Source organism: Bicyclus anynana, chromosome 1 (assembly GCF_947172395.1).
Source record: "Bicyclus anynana chromosome 1, ilBicAnyn1.1, whole genome shotgun sequence".
In the NCBI taxonomy this organism is placed as follows: domain Eukaryota; kingdom Metazoa; phylum Arthropoda; class Insecta; order Lepidoptera; family Nymphalidae; genus Bicyclus; species Bicyclus anynana.
The window spans coordinates 1,364,625-1,389,764 of NC_069083.1; the positions used below are offsets into that span (position 1 = coordinate 1,364,625).

General features: G+C 36.5%; 1 protein-coding gene across 8 annotated transcripts in view; it reads left to right on the plus strand.

Moving 5' to 3' along the window:
* Window positions 1-25,140, plus strand: part of LOC112050963 (uncharacterized) — a 144,232-nt gene that overhangs the window by 108,910 nt on the left and 10,182 nt on the right. For 4 of the 8 annotated variants that reach the window (XR_008252118.1, XM_052889496.1, XM_052887470.1 and 1 more), the window contains 2 exons: window positions 17,017-17,228; window positions 24,473-24,613. Coding sequence is in view for 7 of the 8 variants with exons in the window: in XM_052889496.1 (XP_052745456.1) it covers window positions 17,017-17,228; window positions 24,473-24,613 (353 nt within the window). In the remaining variant the exon portion in view is untranslated. Of the gene's footprint in view, window positions 1-11,196; window positions 11,453-17,016; window positions 17,229-21,864; window positions 22,009-24,472; window positions 24,614-25,140 lie in introns of those variants that run through there. The other 4 variants (XM_052888123.1, XM_052888418.1, XM_052888819.1 and 1 more) reach the window with 2 other exon arrangements.

Consider the following 25,140-nt stretch of genomic DNA (forward strand, 5'->3'; position numbering starts at 1 on the left):
CTATCGGTAATTTATATATTATTTATATAATAAATATGTTATGTGATATTACAATAAATGATAGCGAACTTTACTCAAAAATAAGTGAAAAAAAAACATATTGACTGAAAATAAATATATTTAAAAACACCATAACACGGTATCTAAAACTAAAAATTTTAATAAAAAAAATTCAACCGACTTCCAACTCAAAAACTAACTTTAACTAAAAAGCAAAAAATAACATCTTACCTATGTGCTACCTTCTGATCAGTTTGAAGCCGGTGCCAAGCCAGTGATGTTTTAATTAAATACGTTTAAACTACAAAATTTCTGTGGTTATTCCAGAAACAGCTTTAATTAAATAACATACATACAGCCGAACGTAGAACCTCCTCCTTTTTGGAAGTCGGTTAAAAACTCTACTAAACTAAAAAAAAAACTTGAACTTTATTTCCTTCCTAGAAGAATGATTGAATGATCAGCTAGATAAATCTTATTTCCAAATGTCCCTTTCCTGTTAAGAAAGAGGCCTCCTGTGGTTACTAAAGCTGTAGTATTTAAAAAGCTAATGATGATGATATTTTTTTAAAGATCACTTCGTCTCTCATGTCTTTCCAAGAGAATTTGAGTGCGTTTAACTTTAAGCCGTCCTGGTCATTCAAATTCTAATAAATTTATTTTCCCTCTCGTCTATGAAGGGAGGCCTGTTTGTCTATTTCTTATTTTTAACCGACTTCAAAAAGGAGGAGGTTCTCAATTTGTGGTCTTTAATATCAACCTATTAAAATGAAAAATTAATCAACTGACAAAAGGTCATCTACATACGATGATACAAATTACAAATATCATCCGGTGCTTACTGGTGGACATTTTGTCAATTGATTTGTTGTTTACTTTAATAGGTTGATAATAAAGACCAAAATAATGAATAGGCGAGCTAGCCCTGGGCCGTTAAAATAATGATGTGTCTGATAATGATGAATGATGATAAATAATAATTAACTACTGTATAATGTACAATGTAATGCTGTTGTGAACCTGCTCGCCGAGTTAAGTCAATCGCGCTGTCATACAATTACAAGTGTGTAAACATTGCACACTTACTCAATGTTTACCTACTTCACCTTGTTATAAAACTACCATAGACACCTATATCAACGCTTTATAATTATTAACTTCTTTTAATTTTCCTCTGAAAATACAGGGGCCCTAGCCATGTGGTACGTCATTCTCTTTTTGCTTAACGCTTCGAAAATGAATGGGAATGATAGATCCGATCGATAACTTGATCATGTGACCTGGCGATAATGAATGTCATTCCTATACATTTTCTATAAAGGGTTAGTGTTTATAGAAAGAGAATCGACGTGCCACATGGCTATAAGATAGTTGAACGACATGCATGTGATTTGATAAAAGAGGAGAGGAAGATTTAAGATTATTATTACGTGAAAGAAGATTTTTGTGTAGGTACAAGTAGGTACTTGGGAGCTGACTGGAAGATACTTGATTTGTAATATATATAGCCATGGAGATTATGACAGCTGGGTGAATATGCCTTTTCTATATTAAAAATAATGGAGTTATAGTTAATTAAAAAAAAATGTTTATGATAAAAGAAGGCTTTGCAAATCCATGCAGGATCAGGCCTACGAAGTGGTAAAAAGAACCACCATATAGGTAAAGGGGTCGTTTTTCTTGTCTACCCCATAGTACGGCTTTTTTTTAATAGTTCATCAAAATATTGTGGGTGATGACAGCATAATTTTTCAATTTAGGGATCATGTGCAAATTTAATTTTTGGAATCACTGAATCTGGCCTGAAATGCACTTTTTATTATTTTTTATAATACTCGTATTTTATTTACTAGCAGACGCCGCGCGGTTTCACCCGCGTGGTTACTGTTCCCATAAGAAAACATGGATAAAATAGCCTATAGCACTCGGGGATAGCGAAGCTTCTCAACAGTGAAAGAATTTTTCAAATCGGTTCAGTAGTTTCAGAGCCTATCCAATCCAAACAAACAAACAATCAGATCTTTCCTCTTTACAATATTAGTCAGTGGCGTGCACTTCATAGAAGCATAAACGCAATGCATACCCTGAGGATTCGTATTTGCATTGCAGGCGGAATTTTCCATTTTTTACAATTTGTACGAATATAGCCTACCCTAAAAACCTTGTGCACGCCACTGATATTAGTATATATAAACTAAATCTGTCTCTCATTCATTTATTAGCTTTTTTTAAAATTATTAACAATGTCAATATAAATATAAAATACAAAACACTATTAAAAATTTATAAAAAAAAATGAAAAAAAAATCAACCCTCCCGCTGCGGGACATTTGAGTGCCTAAGCAACCGGTGGTCAGGACTCCAGAGTGAGGAACCTCCTCACAATACGCGCCGTCTCAAGAATCACTGCCTTTTGTATCCGACTCTTGATCCAACAGTTAAGCGAAAGCTTCTTAAGGTGTTGGTCGAAGCTTTTCGCTATAAGACCATTGACTGAAACAACTATCGGAACAATAAAAGTTGACTCAATATTCCACATGGCGGTAATCTCGTGAACAAGGTCCTAGTAAAAAATAAATTAAATAAACCATATTAATATGAATGTGTCGTGTAGTACCTTGTTGCTTTGTACACACACTTCACGCAGCTCTCGGCATTGCCTCACCTATGTTGTTTGTTTACATCGCTTGTTATGTGTGTCGTTGTACGTACTACAATGAATCCTAATTATTTTCCAACGGTTACTTACAAGGTTACGGAGACGTTGTGGTTTTAACGCACTGATAATGTTTGATATGCTACATACTGTGCATTCTTTGATAGTGGTTGATTTTTTCCTACTTGTTAGTTGATTAAGATGTACAACTTCTTCGCCGTGGTCTGGTTCGTAGAAATGGTAAGTATGCATGTAGATTTTAGGAGTATGTATGTATATTCATATATTTTCTAACGGTGAAGGAATAACCATCGTCAGGAAACGTGTATACCGGAGAATTTTCAGCGTTCAATCAAACAATCGAACCAACAAACAAACTCTTCAGCTTATATATTAGTATAGATGATTTTCCATCAGGGGCGCACTACTAAAACAATTAGTCACCTGTTAGACTAGCTTAGCCGGTATGATATAATTTGGTAGGTAATAAGCCGACCTAAATCTAGATAATCTAGACTTGAGCCTATTTAGAAAAGATTTATTTTTCGTTAGTCGGCTTTGCCAGAAAATTAAAATATGCTCTAACTTTAAAAGAATTTACTATTCTGAAATTGAATGCGTAACGAATGTTTTTAATATATTTTTTAATAAATTCAAAAAACGGTCTCGATTGACTTCCCATTTACTCTCATTATAATGAATAATATAATTAATACCTTCGAATTGGTTTATCCGATCTTTAAATACCTATAGCTAAAACCTTCTAATTAATATAAATCAGCATTCCATTTCGAAAAATCCGCGCCCAAAAGAAGTTACCCGTCTTGAAGATACCATTTCACAGACAACAAACCACCGAATTTCCAACAAGCGAAATCTCAAAAAAAAAGTTGAAAATGGAAAATCCAAAATTTTTACAGCCCAACCCAGGGCGGCTATTCTGTAACGATGTTTTTTACAACTGGCAAGTTCGAGTTTAGATTTCATCACTATCTCTCTTTGTTAACACGATACTATGCATAAAAAAAGATAGAGGTGAATTTGAAACTGCCACTCGCTAATTATACAAAACTATAAAAAACAGAATAGCTCCAAAGCTCGAGCTTCTTATCTCGGACTGAATAGGTTCGGACCTATTCAGTTTATCGTGTTCGTTAGTCGGCTAACGACACAGGTCCAACAAGCGAAAACTCAAAAAAATTAAAAAGTACTCCTAAGTTTTTACAGCCCAACCCAGGGCTCGAACCCCGCACATCATCTCGGAATGAACAGATCCGACCAATGGGGCAAGTCCACTGGATATATCGAATACTTATCTTGGGCGTTATACCGCCACGAAAGGCGTTAGAAAGCCTTCCTTCACAACTACTTGCTTATAATGAAAACGACAGTGCAGGTAGGTACACACATTGCTTAAGCCAGTGGTCGGCAAAGTTAGTTTTTACTAGAAGGAAACTGTAAGTTAATATGAAAATGTACAGCATTAGTTTCCTCTATAAGTGCACCAGATTCTAAAACGTAATATATTGTATGTACTTTAATATTACCTACTAATAGATGACTCATGAGTTGTAGGTAACTTACACGCTAGGATCTTAAATTCCCTTACAAAGTCTGTGTTTCCAGTGGGCCTATTATGTATCTCGGTGTGCCATTGAAATAATGAGTCACTACGTCATGGTTTCTAGCTGTGATAGCCCAGTGGAGAGCCGTGATAGCGTAATGGATATGACCTCTGCCTCCGATTGCAGAGTGTGTGGGTTTGAATCCGGTCCGGGGCATGCACCTCCAACTTCTCAGTTGTGTGCGTTTTAAGGTATTAAATATCACGTGTCTCAAACGGTGAAGGAAAACATCGTGAGGAAAACTGCATACATCATCATCTAAAATAGTTATTTCAACGAAATATACTTGACTGCACCGTTTTACATTATGTGGTAATTTTTAATAGGTTTTTTATTTCTGCGACCATCTACCACTATTATACTAATGTTACTAGTAAAATTATGAAAATTGCGTCTTTACGTTGAATGAAAATACAATGTTAGATGATTTCAAAAAAGAAAATACGATGAAAAACCATGTCGTCGTTATCAACTAATTACTTGAATGGTACACCGAGTTACATAGTAACCCTAGTGGTCCTTACAGCTAGTGCATTTTCAAAATGAAAGTGAATACGTTCTAGGAAGGCATTTTATAGGTCATAATTATCTTCTCTTACCATCAGGTATAGGAATAGATCGCGCCAAATTTCGAGCCCGCTCTGAACACAAAGCACATGTCACATAGAAAATATTTCCCAGTCGGTCGGGTTATCGCAGTTCGACGTGTTGCAATATCAGAGTGGACTCGAAGTTTGGCGCGATCAAGTAAAAAAGTAAGATTTTCACATACGTAGAGAATTTTCTGCCGAATTTTAGTGGCGTTTTTCTTTCAATCCGTCGTTTTCTTCCGGAAAATAGCAAAACTTAATTATTCTCGGTTTTTATCATCATCATTGTAGGTTTCGGTTCATCCACAATTTGCGAACCACTGTCCAAGGGCCCCACCACGACGTTACGCAATGCATGGATGTGCCCATGTTAGTACTGCACACATTACGTGCATTGCGCTTCCAGCGAAAGCGAAACTGACGGGCCCCATTTCCTTTTACAGCTAGCTAACCTTGTTCCGAGGAAACGGCGTTTTCCTTCTGTGGAGCGTTACACTCTGAGTAATAAGATTAATTATTAATACTCTAGCGGACGCCCGCGACTTCGTCCGCGTGGATTTCAGTTTTTACAAATCCCACGGGAACTGTCGAGGACTTTTTTTTAGAAATTTTAAATGGGTAACAATTCTTTTATACATGATTTTTGCGAAACTTTAACCGTTTACGCAGCGCACGCAGCGTAGGCTCTCAATAATGATCAATAGGAAAAATCCCCCGATTTTGAAACATTCTTTATTGATGCTCGGCTCCTATTGGTCTTAGCGTGATAATATATAGCCTATATTCTTCCTCGATAAATGGGCTATCTAACACTGAAAGAATTTTTCAAATCGGACCAGTTCTAGATAGTTCCTGACGCGCATTTTTTTCAATGTTTGTTAATAAAACTTCGTCATTTATTACCAATTTAGAAAATTCTTTTTTTGTTTGAAAAAGTATAATTTCAGCTTAGTTCCATTTAATTTTCACGAAAATGAATTTGGAAGTTTTTTGTTGAAAATCTAAATAAGTGAACGAATAATATAAATACGATCTATGCAGGTGAAATCGCGGGGCATTTATTATTTGTTTATATTCAGGGTAAATAGCACTAAACATTAGCACAGATCTTGTAATGAGTGGTAATTAAGTACACAGTGATAAAATGGTCAAACGTTAAGTTAACGAACGTTTTTAAGCATACCACGGATCGTATTGACTTTTAAAAGTGAAAGGTAACTTGAGACTCGTACGAGTAAACAAGTGCGTATTAGAACACGCAGTAGGTGGGGTTCCGTAGAATGAATAAAGTTGTAAAATTGCCTCTCTGGTTCAGTTAGCATTTATGGATCACGAGAATCTAGGTTCTAGTCTTACGGGTTATGTAATATTGGTCTTCTAAGAAAGAGTTCTTTCAAGAAATTTTCATCAGCTGACAGTCATCATCATTATATATATATAGATAGACATAAACCTCTTATAAAGCTTGTACTTTCAAACTGCTGTTTAGCCCAGTGGATATGACCTCTGCCTCCGATTCCGGAGGGTGTGGGTTCGAATCCGGTCCGGAGCATGCACCTCCAACTTCTCAGTTGTGTGCATTTTAAGAAATTAAATATCACGTGTCTCAATCGGTGAAGGAAAACATCGTGAGGAAACCTGCATACCAGAGAATTGTCTTAATTCTCTGCGTGTGTGAAGTCTGCCAATCCGCATTGGGCCAGCGTGGTGGACTATTGGTATAACCCCTCTCATTCTGAGAGGAGACTCGAGCTTAGCAGTGAGCCGAATATGGGTTGATGACGACGACTTCCAAACATCCGGTCCATAAACAAAGATTTTTTAAGACCACGTTGGGCATGCGGCTTAGTGCGACATTGGTCTGTGCTTAATATTCTAGCCTGTGGGAATGTATAAACCGCCATAAGTCGGTCGCCAGAGCCTCGTTGGTTCATCTGCAGGGTGCACCACAGGGTGCGGTTGGCATTTAAGGATACTAACTGGCACTAGCATCCCCCTTACACCCCAGCTGATAGTAATCGTTCTAAAATTAAACAATATAGCCCTTAACCCTTCAATCAGCATTGTAGTAGCGTAATGTGTATACGCTCCAGCCTACTCGTATAAGAAGGGAGGTTAAACCCTTTGGTGAGCCGTAAAAACAAGCTCATCTTGCTCCTACGATCGTTGGTGGGATTTGTTGATCAACAAGAAGGCATCTTTACATGATTTGACCACGGAACCCTAAAAACAAGATCTAGGTGCGTACGATCTAATAATCACCGTATTACGGTATCGAACATTTGACGTTACTAAATCCATCGGAATGTATAAAATAATAGACAAAGAGCTGGCGTGTTGCCTGTTTCGTTTCGTTGCGTTTTTCAATGATCCAAACTTTCTAATAAAAAAACATTGAACTTCAAATCAAACAGAAATGTGAGACATAAATGATAATAAATGTGTAAATATTATACTGGACACATAAAATGTAATTGAATAAAACAATAATAACAACCAAGAAGCACATACACCTATGAGACACAAGTGATAGAAAGTCCGGTAGAAATAACGAAAATAATTTACTAAACATTATTTAATCACCTATTATAATGTTAGCAGTCAACAAACTATAAGAGATATTATCCCCAGAGCCCTGCTAATACAGTCAAGTAAATATAAGTATTAAAGAAAGTATGTTACGTACTGGTGACAGAAGGGCTGGCTCATCTTTTTGCGCAAAGGATCAGCTTTTCTGTTCGACGCGGAAATGTAGCCATTGCCATCTTACCACCGTGAATATGATTTGTATAGTTACGGCTAAGTTTGGTATTGTATTCGGTTTTGTCCAAATAAAAATACTTCGGGCAAAACATTCACTGTCTCTTAGACTACAATTTTCCGCACTACGACGGAAACGAGGACGCGTGTGCACCGCGAATGCGTAATTCGGCGCATGTTTTGTATGCGCTCGCTGAATGACCTCTCGAAGGCAGCTTGAACGGGGTCGAGCTATACATTAAGACGTTTGAAATGTAGTATACTCGTAGCTATGTATGTATGTATGTACAGCCACGAGTAGATTAATAAATTGTAGAAGACTCCGGCAAGTAAGTTACATCAAAAAACAGTTACCTGCACAGGTACATTTATAAACAAAAGTGTTAGGACGCTTGCTCCGTGGTTGCCGGTATGTTAAAATGACAAATAGTTGAAAATTTCGTACCTACGCGACTATAATCAACGCTTTGCTATGGCCACCTACCTTCACCTATTCTATTTACATAACATATAGGTACCTATGTTGATTTTTTTCCGTGTTTTTTTTTCCATGTATTTTTCCGTGAAAACCCAACAAATCTAGCGACAACGTCACTCAGAGCTGACGGAATATTCATCCAAAATCGAAGGAAAAAAAATTCTCCTCCTCCTTTAAGAAAAAAAATTACTTTTTGAGTATAATTTTGTCTTGATATGAGATAAGCAACGCGACCTTAAAATTAAACAAAGTTCAAAATAACATATTAGATCCTGTAGCCACGTGGCATGTCGATTCTCATTCTACAAACGCTAACGCTTTGAATACTAATAAAATTTATGAGAATGAAAGATTCGATCGATAAATTGATCACGTGACCAATCAACCTAACCACGTGTTATTCTCGTACATTTTTTAATTTCCAAGCGTTAGCGTTTGTAGAAAGAGAATCATTGCGTCTCATGGCTACATGGCCAGTTTTATAGAAATGTTGAAGAAAAAGTTGTAAAATGGCTATCGATTGCTTATGGAATTGGAATTTTGTTTTGCAACAAAAGACGGAAATGTTATCAATAACTCGTTACTCGTTCGCAGTTTGGGTAAACAATTTTATCAAGGCTCAACTCAAAAACTGACTAGGCTTGTTTTTACTTTCATACCTACTTTTTACTATTATGTTTCTTGCGTTTTACTTCTCATAAATAAAAAATAAACAAAAATGTTCGTATCACTTGACAACTTGGCGGCACAGACACACAACATCTGTGGCACAGTAGGTAATTTGGTGTTCTGTGCTGTGGTTTTCAACACAAAGATCCTGGCTTTGGTTCCCAGTTCGGATCAACTTGTATTTTGTCTCAGGTCTTATCTGGTGGTGAGTAGTATCCGTAGCTACTATCACCACCACCCTACAGCAAAGACGAACCGACAAGCGATGTACTTATGGTAAATGGTACCTCTCACAAGTAAGCTTTTGACGGCGCAGTAGTATGTGCGGTGGATTTACAAGACGGAGGTCCTGGGTTCGATCCGATTTTCTTAATTGGTCCAGGTCTGGCTGGTGGGAAGTTTCGGCCATAACTAGTTACCACCCTACCGACAAAGACGTACCGCCAAGCGATTTAGCGTTCCGGTACGATGTCGTGTAGAAACCAAAAGGAGTGTGGATTTCATCCTACTCTTAACAAGCCCGCTTCCATCTTTGATTGCAACCACTTACCATTGTAGTCAAGAACTTACTTGTAGAAAAAAAAAGCTCGTTTCCAAGTAAACCATAAACTGCATACAGTATAAACTCAGCACTCAGCCGGCGATGGAGCGAGCTATGCTTGGAGTTTCTCTGCGTGATTGAATCAGGAATGAGGAGATCCGCAGACGAACCAAAGTAACATAGCTCAGCGAGTCGCGAAGCTGAAATGGCAATGGGCCACATAGTTCAAAGAGCCGATAGACGTTGGGGTTCCAAGGTGCTGGAATGGTAACCCCGCATAAGAAAGCGCAGTGGTAGTCGACTACCACTAGGTGGACCGAGGACATCTAACGGTTTGCAGAAAGCTGCTGGATACTGGCGGCTCGAGACTGTTATGCTTGGAGGTCCATGCAAGAGGCCTATTTCCAGCAGTGAACGTCCATCGGCTGATAATAAAAATGATGATGATGGACAAAAGAAACTAGTACCTCTTCCCAAGTTCATGCAACCCTCAGGAAATAATTAGTTGTCATATAATAGGCTGTGGCACTAATAGGATAAACCTAGAAATGTCCGGGTTAGGTTAGGTTAGGTTTAGTTTTACGTGAGTATCCACGTAAAACTAACCTCTGCTGCTCTCATGAGTTGAAGTGTCATCACATACAACGTGTAGGTATCTGTGGCAGCAGAGAAGGAAGCTAATCCAATTGAACAGTATCACTAAAGTGCTCCCTAATAAAGCACAAGTATGCAACCTTTTGGATTTAAACGAATTACTTTCTATTATCAATTTAAATTTCTTTATCTTTACATCAAAAACTAAAGTGTTTCTTAGCATTTAAACAAAAAGAAAGGCTTCACTTTCCAACAATGACTCCTAATTCCCATTTTCACTAAAGTGCAAGTCAAGAGTCAGTTGTCACAAACTTGTCACGTTTGCATCGTTAAAAATATAATAGAGAAAACGCTATTGTTAGAGAGCTTAGTTTGCTTACTTGCAAAAAAAACTTGTTTAAGTAAGTTTTACTTTTCATCTACACATATTTAACAAACAAGTACAAAGCATGAACACATATAAAACACCGAAAAAAGAAAGTAAAAAATTAAAAATACTTAAACATAGATAAATATTTAAACTAGCGAATACTCGTGACTTAGTCCTTATGAAAACCATATCTATGTATATGTAATACTAAACCCTAAACCACGACATTCTTGTTCAAACTACAAGTATATCTCTACATTATAAACCTTCCTTATTTAATCTTTCTATCTATTGATGAAAACCGTTTTAACCATTGCGTAAAAGGTCTACGCTATTTAAAAGATCTAAAACTCACTGTTGAGCACGATACTCCTCTCAGAATGAGAGGGGTTTGGTAGTCCACCACGCTGGCCCAATGCGGATTGGCAGATTTCACACACTTAAAGAATTAAGAAAATTCTCTGGTATGCAGGTTTCCTCAAGATGTTTGTCCTTCACCGTTTGAGTCATGTGATATTTATTTTCTAAAAATGCACATAACTGAAAAGTTGGAGATACACGCCCCGGACCGGATTCGAACCTACGCCCTACGAATCGAAGGTAGAAGTCTTTTCCACTGGGCTGTCACGTACTCTAATAAAAATAATTACGCTACATTTTTTATATAAATACTACGATAGGAGTACGCCGATGCCTGTCGGTGTTGATTCCTGCACAATTAAAAATTCTCTAGTTCTTTCTATCTTTTTAAGCAGCGAACGAAACGAAAAAGTGTGATGTGCTTTAAAACTGTAAACTATGTATTTGCTATGTTAAATAATATCTAAATATATACTTTAGAGTATCAGTTAATTATTATTATTTTTGGAATCTTGGAAAATGCTAAAGTAAAATGATTATCTTACTTCAAAAGGTATACTCACTCGTAAAATGCCAAATATCGTACTGTTTGATTCTATCCAAAATGAAGTGATTATTCAAAACAAAGTAACCATCTAGTGATTGCTTAGTGATGCTCCGGTGACACTGAAGTGACTTGCGTGATGACAAGTGACTGACGTGACAAAGTGACACAATGTGGGAGTACCTCGCCGTGCTACTGATAGGGTTCTGGCTGGGTGTTGCCATCTTCCTCTACGTGTCTTGCCATTGGCTTGAAGAGATACTTGGTAAGTTGCAGAAAGATTATTATTTGCTGTGTGAAGTTCTGTTTACCCATAGGGATCAAGGATTTTTCATGAAACAAATTAACTTATAAATAATAATTGATAAACCAGGGTTAATTCTGTTTTTCATAAATCCCACTGGAACTTAAGTGGTTTATAAATTAAACCAGGTATAACATCGATGTAAATCGTTAGATGGACCCCTCCATACTAAAGAACGCACAATTTTATGTAATTACCCAAAGACGTGCACGCACATCTTATCTTAGTACGTAACAAGCGCATGCTGTGAGTGGACGTGGACTTAAAAAAATATTTACTGTTTTTTTATATTTTAATCCCTTAATTGTGCCCTTGTGTTCATTTTGGAAGTGTAAAAACACAAGCCGCAATATAAATAAAGAGAAATGTGTTACGAGTGATGACGTACTCTATGTGCGAAACCAATGTCAATTCCACGACGCTTTGAGGCCCATCTAACGATCTACGATCGATGAGATATAACATATCTCTTTTCCAAATTTCAGATAAATCGGTTCAATATTTGCGACGTGCTCTAATCCGGAATGTATCAGCGTCTATACGACTATGCCAATTAGTACAATTTGGCGCTAACATCCGAACACTATTCGACACAAAAATAGCTAATAGTATAGGTATAATGATGGTTTTTTATCATCTTTGTACTCCATCGGTTCATTCATTTCAGTAAGGTACAAAAAGGTTTTGAACTACGACCTTCGATCATCAACAATACAACACTTTTGTCAAAATTCATGATTGCTGAATGCACTGTACCTACCACATGGCAATGAAATTTTAATGAAAGAATGACATATTTGGCAGTGACGTGCATAAGGTTTAAACTAGAGTATGCACTATAATAGCTGAGTGCCGTGATAGCCCCGTGTATTTTAAGAAATTAAATATCACGTGTATCAAACGGTGAAGGAAAACATCATAAGGGAACCTGCATACCAGAGAATTTTCTTAATTTTCTGTTGGTGTGAAGTCTGCCAACCTGCATTGGGCCAACATGGCGGACTATTGGCCTAACCCCTCTCATTCTGAGAGGAGGCTCGAGCTCAGCAGTGAGCCGAATATGGGTTGATAATGATGAGGTATGATTCAATTTAAATCATTTCTTACTATGACCATGGAAATCTTCGTAAATACATGACTGTAAAAACATTTATAAAAATTAGCAAAAAAAATATAATTCCAAGAATCATTTTAGTATTTATAGAAGCACTCATTAAGAGATTGCAGAACATAATACAGAATCACAAGCATGAAGATTGGCAAAAAGTCTTCGACAATTAATTAGTAGATACGAGATAAATCTTGCTTATGAATAAACATGAGATAATTTAACGTGGATTTTTTGCTAAACTCAGTAGTTTGAATAATGATTCTTAAATTTTTGTTAAAATCATGGTTACTAAGACAGATATGTACCTAACAATAAATAAATACGAGTACTTATGTATTTAAAGTAAAAAGTAACAAGAAGGATTGTTACTAAGTTAACACATTTAACAATTACTAAGAAATAGGTAACAATAAATGAAAAAAAATCCAAAAAAACAAACTTTTTAATACTTTTGTCTGTCTGTATGTTTGCCCATCTATTAAAAGGCGGAAGATAGAAAAGGTCATTGAGTAACATACACTTTACACTTAATTACAAGCAGACTAAGTCACGGGCGTCCACCAACCCACTTATAATACAGTGGATTATGAAATACCCTCATATTTATACTTTATTTTTGTCTTATAAAAGAATTACACTGTCAGAGAGTACAAAAAGATGAAAACACCTCAAAAGCCTACCAAGCCTACGTTGTTATTCTTGGATAATGTTTTTGTCGTAAATTGCTGTAACGTCGGATAATATCGGATAATTTATGCACAATTACGTGCCTATTGTGAGACTTGCACTGCCCTGAACTGGAGATGCAAGCTATGAAGCTACAGGGATCTTACCATCGCAAGACCATTTAAAAGTCGGACAAGTACGAGCCATAATCACCCGCCGAGGATTCCGTACAAATTACTCTACTAACTAGGTACAGCTATACTAAAAATAAATGAAAAGCTGTTTAAGCTTGTGACAGTAAAAACGCTAATTAATTCAATTAAAAATTTGGACAATCGTTCCTTGTATAAAGACTGTTTTTGTGATTTAATTATTGCAAACACATAGATTTTAAAATTCTCCCTTCACTTGTAATATAGACGATAGTTTATACTTGCCAAAGGACAATGGTCTATTTCCAAACAAATTTTTGCTGACATTTTTTTCAAGCGTCTATGAATGAAAAAATTATAAAATGATAGATAATTATTTTCTTAACAATTTATTCTTATGGTTTAATATTATGTGAAGTCTGGAATTCGAGATATTTATGTTTGAAGTTTTAGAGGTTATGTTTTGTCAACAACGAATAGAGACCTAATTTTTAAATTGAAGTTTTAAGTATTCCATTATTATGAAGCCGGGTATTTGGGTTCGATCGAAGAACATAAAAAGTAGGTTTGATCCCCATTTTTCTCTTAGACATGGATAATATACATACTTTATAAAAATGAACCTTCCTAGTTAAATCTAAAAACCAACGTGGAATTTAATACAATAGTGTTTTAAGTCAGTAGTTTAGCGGGAGAATCGGTGTCCATAAACATAAGCGGTCGTTAAAAAGAATGTAGGTACAGAAAATCATTTGATAAGTATCGGAAAAATGCAACAAGATTTACAAAACGCTTAAGTACGCAAACAACGAAAATACGACGCGATGTGACAACTGACTGACAGTTCACAGTCGAATTGTTAGTGCATGATTTGTCATAGGAACACGTAAAAATATCGATACTTTATAGTATCGATTAATGATTATCGATCTCCTTTCGATACTGTTATTTTTGTAATCAATAAGTAATCTTCAGGAAATGACTTACTATTTTTACTTACGTTTTACCTTTATTTAAAATCATGACGAACATACTTAAACAATAAATACGTTTGTAAACACTTGTTCCTTTCCTTTGATTATTAAAATATATCATATGGCTTACTGTTGGTAATAATTGTTATTAACATGTTTGACTATTATATTTTGTTTACTTTATTACTTAAATGTAAAATGCCGCCAAGTAAGAGTGAATTTTAGCAGTATTTTGTCATGATTAGAAATAAGTAATTTAAATTAAATAGGTGTACCTATTGCATTTAAATTAATTACTATTACTTGTTTGAAAATCAAAATATTTTATAAATATTTCAAAATAATTATATTAATTCGTCATAAATATTAGTTTATATGTTTGTTCTACCGAAATTAAACTGATGCATTGAATACGTGTAGTTCAATGACGATATTTTATTCGATTCGATACTGGCTTTTCGGTATCGTGCGCGTCCCTAGTTGTCCGATATATGCAATATTCGTATAAATAGTATGGTTGCCATACTCAATTATTTAAATGTAATTGATGTGAATATATTTTAGTTTTTGGACTTAATTGGACCTTTTTCTCTGTTTCAAAAAATTAAATAAATTATTTTCTACAAACTGTAATAGTTTACATTAGTAGACGCTTATGAATTCTATCAACAAACACCAGACCATTGTCCTTTAATAATTCCACGTTAACGGGAATTATCCTTTGAGTTTTGATTCCCGTGGGAATGTCAAAATATACGGTTTTGTGATATAGATATGTTCTTTTTACGTGTAAAAGTTAGATTATTTTACAACATTAAGGGACTATATAATAGACTTGATTATTTACGGTTTTGATTTCAAAACGATGAATTCACGCGTTCCCGAGCAAGGGTATTGACAGACAGACGGACAACAATCAGATCCTATAAGGGCACGGGTTTTTTTAATAAGGTACAGAACCCTAAATTGGAACATTATCTCATGTAACGTAGGCACGGTCTTTTAATGTCCGATTAAACTATGTATCTTTAGTTCGTTAAGTAGGTACCCAATCAAATAGGTCTACAAATATAAATACAGATATAAACAAATGTTCTACGCACAGGCGATGCTTCCGCGCTCGCCCACCCCCCTACCGGTGACGTCGTAGTGGTTCCACATGGAGCTAAACGGCATTTACTCAACAAGAAAAAAAAAAAAAAAAAATGTTCTACATAAATAATTACGGAGTTATTAAACAAGTGTAAACATCACAATAATCGTAGCAGTCGTAACGAATGTTGCTCACATTTTTGGAATGCTATTATTGTTCACAGCTGTACATTTGCATCACAAATACTGTTTTGTTGAAATTTATTGATTGTGAATCACTAGTTTGGAATACCACGATCGTAATTTTAGTGTATTTTTAATTTATCATGAACTTATTATCAATTTACTTAATTGTATCGAATAAATATTCTTATAAGATTTACACACATGAAACAAAAATAAGCATGTAAGTAGTGGACATGAACACAATCGCACATAAACCGTGCCGCAAAAGTTTAGGTAGTGATGATGACCCGAAAATTAATCTATACTAATATATAAAGCTGAAGAGTTTGTTTATTTAATTGAACGCGCTAATCTCAGTAACTACTGGTCCGATTTGAAAAATTCTTTCAGTGTTAGATAGCCCATTTATCGAAAAAGGCTATATGCTATATATTATCCCCGTATTTTTACGGGAGCAAGAACCACGCGGGTAAAAACGCGCGGCGTCAGCTAGTTAAATATAATCATGATATTAGAAAAAAGCGTTTGCGGCACGACTTTGAGTGCGATTTCGATCGAAAAATTCGACATAGATACATGTGGACATTTTTATAAAGCCTTTATCAATAATCTTTTTGAATTCATTTTTGGGCTGTGACAAGTTCATAAAAACGAAGCACCGTATTTTACTTAATGTTGTTAAGTTAAAACTAAAATTATAATTATTTTAACGACCTCCGTGGCGCAGTGGTATGCGCGGTGGATTTACAAAACGGAGGTCCTGGGTTCGATCCTCGGCTGGGCAGACTGAAATTTTCTTAATTTGTCCAGGTCTGGCTGGTGGGAGGCTTTGGCCGTGGCTAGTTACCACCCTACCGGCAAAAGCGATTTAGCGTTCCGGTACGATGCCGTGTGGTGTACCGAAAGGGGTGTGGATTTTCATCCTGGTCCTAACAAGTTAGCCCGCTTCCATCTTAGACTGCATCATCACTTACCATCAGGTGAGATTGTAGTCAAGGGCTAACTTGTAAAGAATAAAAAAAAAATTGTAAATCTATATATATAAAAATGAAATGCTGTTCGTTAGTCTCGCTAAAACTCGAGAACGGCTGAACGGATTTATCTTATCTTGGTCTTCAAATGTTCGTGGAGGTATAGGGAAGGTTTAAAAGGTGAGAAAAATTAGAATAATTGCCGGGAAAACCATAAAAACAAACGTTTTCTATTTCCCATACAAATGTTTAAGGGTAGGGGTAGGGTAGGGGTAGAGTAGGGATAGGGAAGAAGTGCACATAAGTCAAAGCGAAGCTTGACCGGGTCCACTAGTTTTAAAATAAAATTAAGAGGTGTTTTCCACTTTTCCAGATCTACCGCAACAGCACTCAGGGCCCAGTCACGCCGGTCACGGGCCCTCGTTGGGCGCCAGCGGGGCCCACGCGCAACTCAAGCGGCTGGTCGCGCGGGTGGTGGAGGAAGCCGCCGCGCTGCCGGCGCTGGCGCAGTATGCCGCTGAGCCGCAGACTCCGACAGAGTCCTCCACGTACGAGGATCTCCTCGCCACTGCTATATTGAACAAGGTAAGCATCTCATGCGCAGTGGTGTGCAGTTCATAGATGCACAAACGCAATGCATACCCTGAGGATTCATTACATGCACGTATTGGAGGAAGAATTTCCCATTTTGTACAGTTGAAAACCTGTAATGCATACCCTAGTTAAAAATCACCACGCAACGCTCATACGTCCTTAGAAAAACATTCGGCCTGTGGAAAATGCTCACTGCTATTTTATAAAATATTTTATAAAAATGGGTTTATAAATTTTCATTATCATAAAAGTATTTCATAGGCCTATTAGCCCAAGCATCTCATAGTAATAGAGGTCTGAAACCATTTGGATTTACTAGTAGGCTAAGTTAAGTGAGCTGGAGCCTAGGGCGGCATATTTGACCCAAAAAACTTTCTCTTCTACAGAAATAAAGAAAATGTGACGATAATTTTAATATTTTAGTCCTGTACAGTCCTATTTTAATATTAAAACTTTTCTCTCTTTCTACAAACGCTAATGCTTCGATAACTAGAAGAATGTATGGGAATGACAGATCCGATCGATAACTTGATCACGTGACCTGTCATAGCAAGTGTCATTCCTATACATTTTTGAATTTTCGAAACGTTTGCGATTGTAGAAAGAGAATCGACGTGCCACTTGGCTATAGACCCAGACCCCATTTTTGTCTCCCTTGATTGTGGTTGGACTCTTACAGTGGAATTCATAGACGTTGTAGGGGCACTCCCAGAGGATCAATCACCCGCTGAGTGTCAAATTCTCAAACAAATAAAGGTTAAATTCGACACTCAGCGGCTGAATGATCCCCTGGCGGTGCCCCTACAACGTCTATGAATTCCACTTTTAGACTCATGTCGAGGTTAAGTAAAGTCGCATTATTAGTACTTACTCGTATAATAAAAAATCTCAAGGTTCAATATTATGCAGTTTTTTTTAACATTAAAATCGCGTGCAACAAAACAATAACCATAAATTACAATTCAAATTATATATTGTTTTAGAAAACTAGGTAAATGATGTTATTACAAGCAATATTCCCTGGAGCTAGTTTTTTCAATGTTTTCCTATTAATAAACGTCAATCATTTTTATTTAGATATACTTAGGTTATATAAGTAAGAAATTTTTTCCGTATATACTCGTACATATATACATGCATACATACACACATTACATATACATACAATCGTTCGTTATTAACCCATATTCGTCTTATTGATGAGCTCGAGTCTCCTTTCAGGATGAAAAGGGTTAGGTCAATACCAATAGTTCACCACGCTGGCCCAATGCGGGTTGGCAGACTTCACACACGCAGAGAATTAAGAAAATTCTCTTAAGCAGGTTTCCTCATGGTGTTTTCCTTTACCGTTTGAGATACGTGATATTTAATTATAATGCACACACCTGAAAAGTTGGAGATGCATGTCCCGGACCGGATTTGAACCCACACCCTCCGGAATCGAAGGCAGAGGTCGTATCCACAGGGCTATCACTGCACCATACATACATAAATACATAATATATAATTACGCCTCAATCCTATAGTGGTTAGTATTACCAAGTTCTTCTACGATCCTTACGTAACACTTAAGCTTCTTCCTTTCCTTCAAGTTCAGGATACTCTTGAATCTTGATCTGGCTTTTATTGTCCTGGATTTAGTCTTCTTTCATTCATCCTCATTTTATCTACATGCCTAAAACATCTAAACATAACCAGGATAGTTTCGAGATTCGACGAAAACTTGATTTCCGGAAAATGGGGGAAATTACCATTTAGTATTATGTAATCAGCGGGAATTTTAATAACTTGTTAGTCGGGAGCAATACAAAAAAGCATAAAATATCGAAAATTTATCATAGCTTAACTCAGAACTCGAACTTGGGACCTCATGATTAGTAGAAAATAGGTTAACCACCGGACCTATCGATCTATAAATGCACCAGTTTAATTATATAATTAATTAATACATTTAAGTCAAAGACAATGAGTCCGTACCGGAGCGGACTGCGGAGAATGCATTATGATCAAAGGGTGTGCCGATAATTAACTTTTCAATTAATTTAACGCCCACGAAGTCAATAATAGTGTCGCCGTAGATGTTTTATATGTTGATATAAGAATAAGACGATATACTTGTATTCACTGATGAAAAGGCATAATTATATAAAATTAAAGGAGTATAAAAATATGAGTAGGTTGTCAATGTTATGAGGTGGAATGATGTAGGTAATGAATGGAAATAACAATATCTGAACGCATGCGCGGTCCACTGAATTCTACATGAGAAATATGAAAATGTTTATGGCCAAACCTAGAGGGGGCGAACCATAAAATTCGCCATACCAGGGCCTGTAAACAAGAGCCACGTCTATTATCTTTCTTCGAAAACTAGAAAAATGTATTGAAATTAAAGATCGACAACTTGATCACGTGATCTGTCGATAGCAAATATCATTCCTATACATTTTTTTAGTTTTCGAAGCGTTTGCAATTGTAGAAAGAGAATCGACGTACCACTTGGCTACAGGCCAGTTTGACAGAAACAAATGCACTCTTCAGTGCGTCTCGCCAGATATGTGCCGACCTTATTAGGCACACGATCGTTAAACATCTGAAGCCGTTCATACTACTTGTGTAATGTTGTTACATTTAATTCTATCCATACAATTTATTTCTCATGATAAGCCCGTACGTACCGTAACGCAAGAGTTGATGAGGCGTGTACGACAAGCCCCATATCCAATTAATGATGTAAACATAACCTTACGAAGAAGAATCCTTACCAGTAAACACGCTATACATACTACTGTGATCCTTATAATTTAGGGTTGACAATAATTTTTCTAGTGATTAATATTGTATTAAAGAACTTTTTTTTTCACTAGCAGACGCCCGCGACTTCGTCTTCGTACAAATCAATGTAAACTTCGAACTATTTCACCACTTAGAGAGTTGATTTTTAAAAATTCTTGAACCATAGTATATTTCGTATTTTTTATGATTTATTAATAAATTTTTAAAACTGTAACTCAAATGCAGGACATTCCAATCAAACTTTCAACTCATATTTTACCCCCTTCTATTTTTATTTTAGGGTCAAAAAGTACCCTATTTTTGCTCCAAGGTCCCATTTACTATTGTAATAAATAAAATTCATTTTGATCGGTTCATCCGTTTAGCCGTGTAAAGGTAACAGACAGACAGACTTACTTTCGCATTTATAATATTAGTATAGATTAAGCGTCATATATACGACTAAATTACGTCTCGCTTGGGGGTTGGACGGATGAATGTGTGACATTATGTGACTAGATTTAGGTAGTAGATAGAGAAGTCATCGTTTAGTGCGGGCGTGGAGAATATGTCGGGCATGTGTGAGTGTTAATGCATTATAAAAGGATCCTTAAAACCTACACCCAAGGTCACAAGTCCTAGGACCTGTTAGACATGTTTCCTCTACCACACGATGATGGTACAATCCCACTGGTACACTGTCGCTGCTATATCTGTCGGGTCATACTAGTATTTTTGAGGTAAACAGACATACACTAAATTATTCATACACATAGATTGTGTCCATGATAAGCAACAATAAGATCCGGAGCACAACACCAGGGCGACAATGTGATTTTACGATAAACTACAAATTTATCACACTTCGCCACGATAACATTTCGTTATCACGATAACACGTCCATCCATTGCAGATAGTCTGTGGCGATCGAAGAAATGGTAAGGAAAATATATCTTTTTTTTTAATTATGAAGGCATCGTGAAAGTAATTTATCACGGATGATTAAAATGTCTGTGATACTGTTTAGTGTTTATTTTGTATGTATGTGTCCGCTTGGCAGTGGGGAGGTGTAGAATGTTGACGTTGTATGGTATTTTTGCAGTGTTTATTTTGTATGTCATTAGTTGGGTGAGTTTTTTTGTTTTTTTTTTTTGTGTAAGAATGGCAAAGGTTTGCTTGTTTTATATGTTTTATTAACTTTATTGTTTGAAATATTTGGCATAAATTAAAAAAAAAAATATTTTATAAAAGTTTAATGCAAGGAACTGTGCCTAGATTTTATAAATGATTCTTACCTAAGTAGAAGATAATAAAATAAAATGTTACTCTTTAAAGCTTTACAATTTTTTTTATTATACTAAAGTATCTAATGGAATTAATTAACTTCGTAAACTTGAAAGTTTCCAAAGACCAAGATACATTGATAATGAACCTAGATATTGGTTAAAATCTATACCTACTTACCAAGCTTTTTAATTGCAATAAAAAAAATATTTATAGAAAACTAAAAAGAGTTTAATTAAGATTAATCCAGAGAGTAATTTTTGGAAGTTTAAGATTTTGTAATTGGCCTTTAGCTATTCTAATAATAATTATATCGATTGAAATTGATCGGCTGGCGTGTGTGTGTGAGAAGGGTGGTAGGTCTAAGTTCCAAATCCATAAGACGGTCTGGTTTTGGTTGTAGGGGGCAATTCAAACAATTAAAGACATATCACAAGCATGTCTATTAAAAAAAGTCTAATAAACCACTTTGTCCATGTCATCATTGCTCAGGCTGGCAACCCTAGCTTATATTTGGTCCGTCCCACAGTGCAGTACCGGTGCCTACAACAGACAGTGCCGCGCGATCTCTCTCGTGGGAACCTTACGTACACAAAAACCACCCTGTATCTCGACCTGATAAATGCCATAATCGGTTTGGTGTCGTTCGGTTTTCTTGCGAAGATGCTGCTAAGTCACATCATTGTTTACTTTCCCGATGGAAAAGACGAGGTCATTTCTTTTGCTTGCACCATTATCGGAGTTTCTCTTTTCGTTTTATTGGTCTTTGATGATTAATTGTTGTTATTGTTTCGAGTGAAGTGGCCTTTGTGATTGAGTTAGTAAGAAAGTACTAAAGCTATGCTCATTTCTACTACTTCTTGCTATTTGTTGTATCCGTTTAAATGGAAACAGTTGTCGGTGGCATTGGCTTAGAATGATACATGTGTATTATGATATAGTATGTGTATTTTACCCATACCTAAGGGTAGTAAGTGGCTTAGTAGTTTAGTTTTTGTCATTTTAGTAGAACTTTACAATAATGTGGAATCTAAATGAAATCTCCGGAATCCATGTTAAAACGGGGTTAAAAATTGGGGAGATTTCCTAATTTTTAACCCCATTTCAACATGGATTCCGGGGCCTCAGGATACACCCTTTCCCCAACAGACCAAGGTCCCAGACTCATATGCCTTAGAGAGTCGTTCCCTTCTCATCTACGTCTAACCTTACAGTTATGTACACAATACAAAACACAAAAAGAAGACTTTTTAATTTTTGTCTGTCTATTTGTCCAGGCTAATCTCTGGAACGGCTAAACCTATTTCAATAAGACTTTACTAAAATGTAGAGGAGGCTATTGAGCAACTTATCTACTTTTATCCCGTTCTCGCGACAGTTATCCACGCGAACAAAGTCACGGGCGTCTGCTAGCCCCCAATAAAGGACCCAATGTAGTTTTATGATAGTAATATGTTAGATAGCACAGATTCACCGGCATGTGTATCGGTAATTAACAGAGTCCTTAAATAAATTTGTTATCTGAGGTCATTGCCACTAGCAAAGATATTAAATTATTATCAATGTGCCAAGTAATTTATACTTATTAGTTATTAGGTGTAGTGAAATATTGATAAGGGAGTATTACAAGCTGGTAGCGATGCTCGGAAATGTACCTGTTATCTTTTGACTTGACTTACTGAACTTTATGTATTTCTTTAACTGTCTCAATGGTTTAGCGGTTAGCCTGTACAGCTTTGGATTGAGAGGTTAAAACCTGGATCGGATCGGAAAATATGGAGCGATTCTTCCTTTAAAATCTCAGCAACTTTTCTCATTCAGAATTTCTCGAAGAGCACGCTAAAGTTACTCCCGATCATGATTATTAATATCGTGTCGTAATTAAATATTATCTCCATTAAGTTTGGACCAAACCCAGACTCCAAACCAGTCTCAGACTCCAAGACAGACAAACCAAATACTCGTGTTGCGATGAATGCTTGCCGGAATATAAATATTTGTATACTTTTGAGCTTTTAGACATGTCCTGCCAACACGTAAACAGGTGGCATAGTGGGGATAGAGCATAGTGAAACCTGCATACCAGAGAATTTTCTTAATTCTCTGCGTGTGTGAAGTCTGCCAATCCGCATTGGGCCAGCGTGGTGGACTATTTGCCTAACCCCTCTCATCCTGAGAGGAGACTCGAGCTCAGGAGTAGCCGAATATGGGTTGGTAATGACATCCGGTTCAAAGAAAATAAATCTCTGAAACGTGCGCTGTTGCTTATATGTTAAGGGAAACTACTAAGTTGTTCTGTGGCTGTAACTCACCATAAAAATACCTAATTACCTTAGTTCGAATTCGTCCAAAACGAATTGAAACGTCCAATTCGAATTCGTTCGAACCACATACGATCGACGTATTCATTTCGGTTGAAAGAAGGCAGACCTTATTATCATCAAACGTGAGGGGTGCGTGTCGATAACGTTGCATGTAACGCACTGGACATGATCTGAACACTGCTCTGTTATCAATTTAATCCAGGATTAACATATTGAAAATATTATCAAATTCATTATTATTGTTATTACCTACCTACATACCCAATTACTAAGTGAAATATTATGTTTTGGCGAATTAATATAGTATTTGCCCCGCGGGATTTGTGAAAACTGAATTCCACGCGGACGAAGTCGCGGGCTTCCGCTAGTGATTAAGAGTGTGCAATATGTAATTTGGTGGTTACAAATGGTTCTGGATCTCAGAATCTGGAAAAGTTAGGAGCCTGATATTTGGGTAAATGATATTTCAAAGTGTTAGCTTCGTTATAACTATACAAAATACACAATATGTAAGTAAAACTTTTCTCGATAGTTTATTTTTTTTAAAAATACATGATTTGCTCACATTTTGCTTTCAATCTCAGGAAAAGCAAACTTATTTTCTTAAATTTTTGTTTTGAAAATTATGCATATATCTTGAACTGGCCATTTTGTTTTTCGTTTAATTTACTTGCAATTAGGTAAAAATGGTTTTGGCGCTCACGTCATAAAATTTGCGTCGCGCGTCAATCGCTCCGTGCTTTTCACTCACGTGAAAGTCACAATTCGGCGTCTCGTTTGCGCTTCGAATTTTATCCATATCGTACCGACGCGCAGCGCGCTCTTAATATATATTTATTTATTTATTCCAGGTCATCGAACGTTACCAAACGGAGAATGGATCAGGCGGTCGCAGCAGCGGCATCCACTCGGCCAGCGCCAGCCCTTCGCCGTCCGACCGGTCCTCCCCGCGCTCGCTGCACTCTAGGACCACCAGAGACATCACACCTCCCGTGAGTATCATATTCGGCTATGTTATCGCCGTGTTGCAATGACTTGCAGTAAGCACGGCTTCAGTGTGCTCGTGGCGTTCGAGTCGTCCACATCTCTTGTTGTGTAATTCTTTATGGGTTACTTGGGATAGGCGGAGAGAGTGACTTGAGTGGAAAAGGGGAGTGTTAGATATCTGTCAAAGGCGCCTTTAACCCTACACACATTGTTCACAAGTGCGTGACTTCACTCAAGGTCATTTTCTGCCATTCTAGGGTCTTATTTTGGTAAGTTAAGAGACTGAAAGGGGTTAGGTTAGGTTTGGGTTTATTTATCTTAATATATAAATGCGAAAGGTCATTCATCACGAAATCTGGAAAACCGCTTGACGTTCAAATATGTAATTTGGCAGGGATAAAGGATTTTGAAATAGGGCAGGATTAAAGAGGTCTAAATTATATAAGTTATATATATCTACTTTGTAAATATGTACGAGTATATATAAACAAACCACACCTCCCTTGAGTATCATCATTAACAACTCATATTC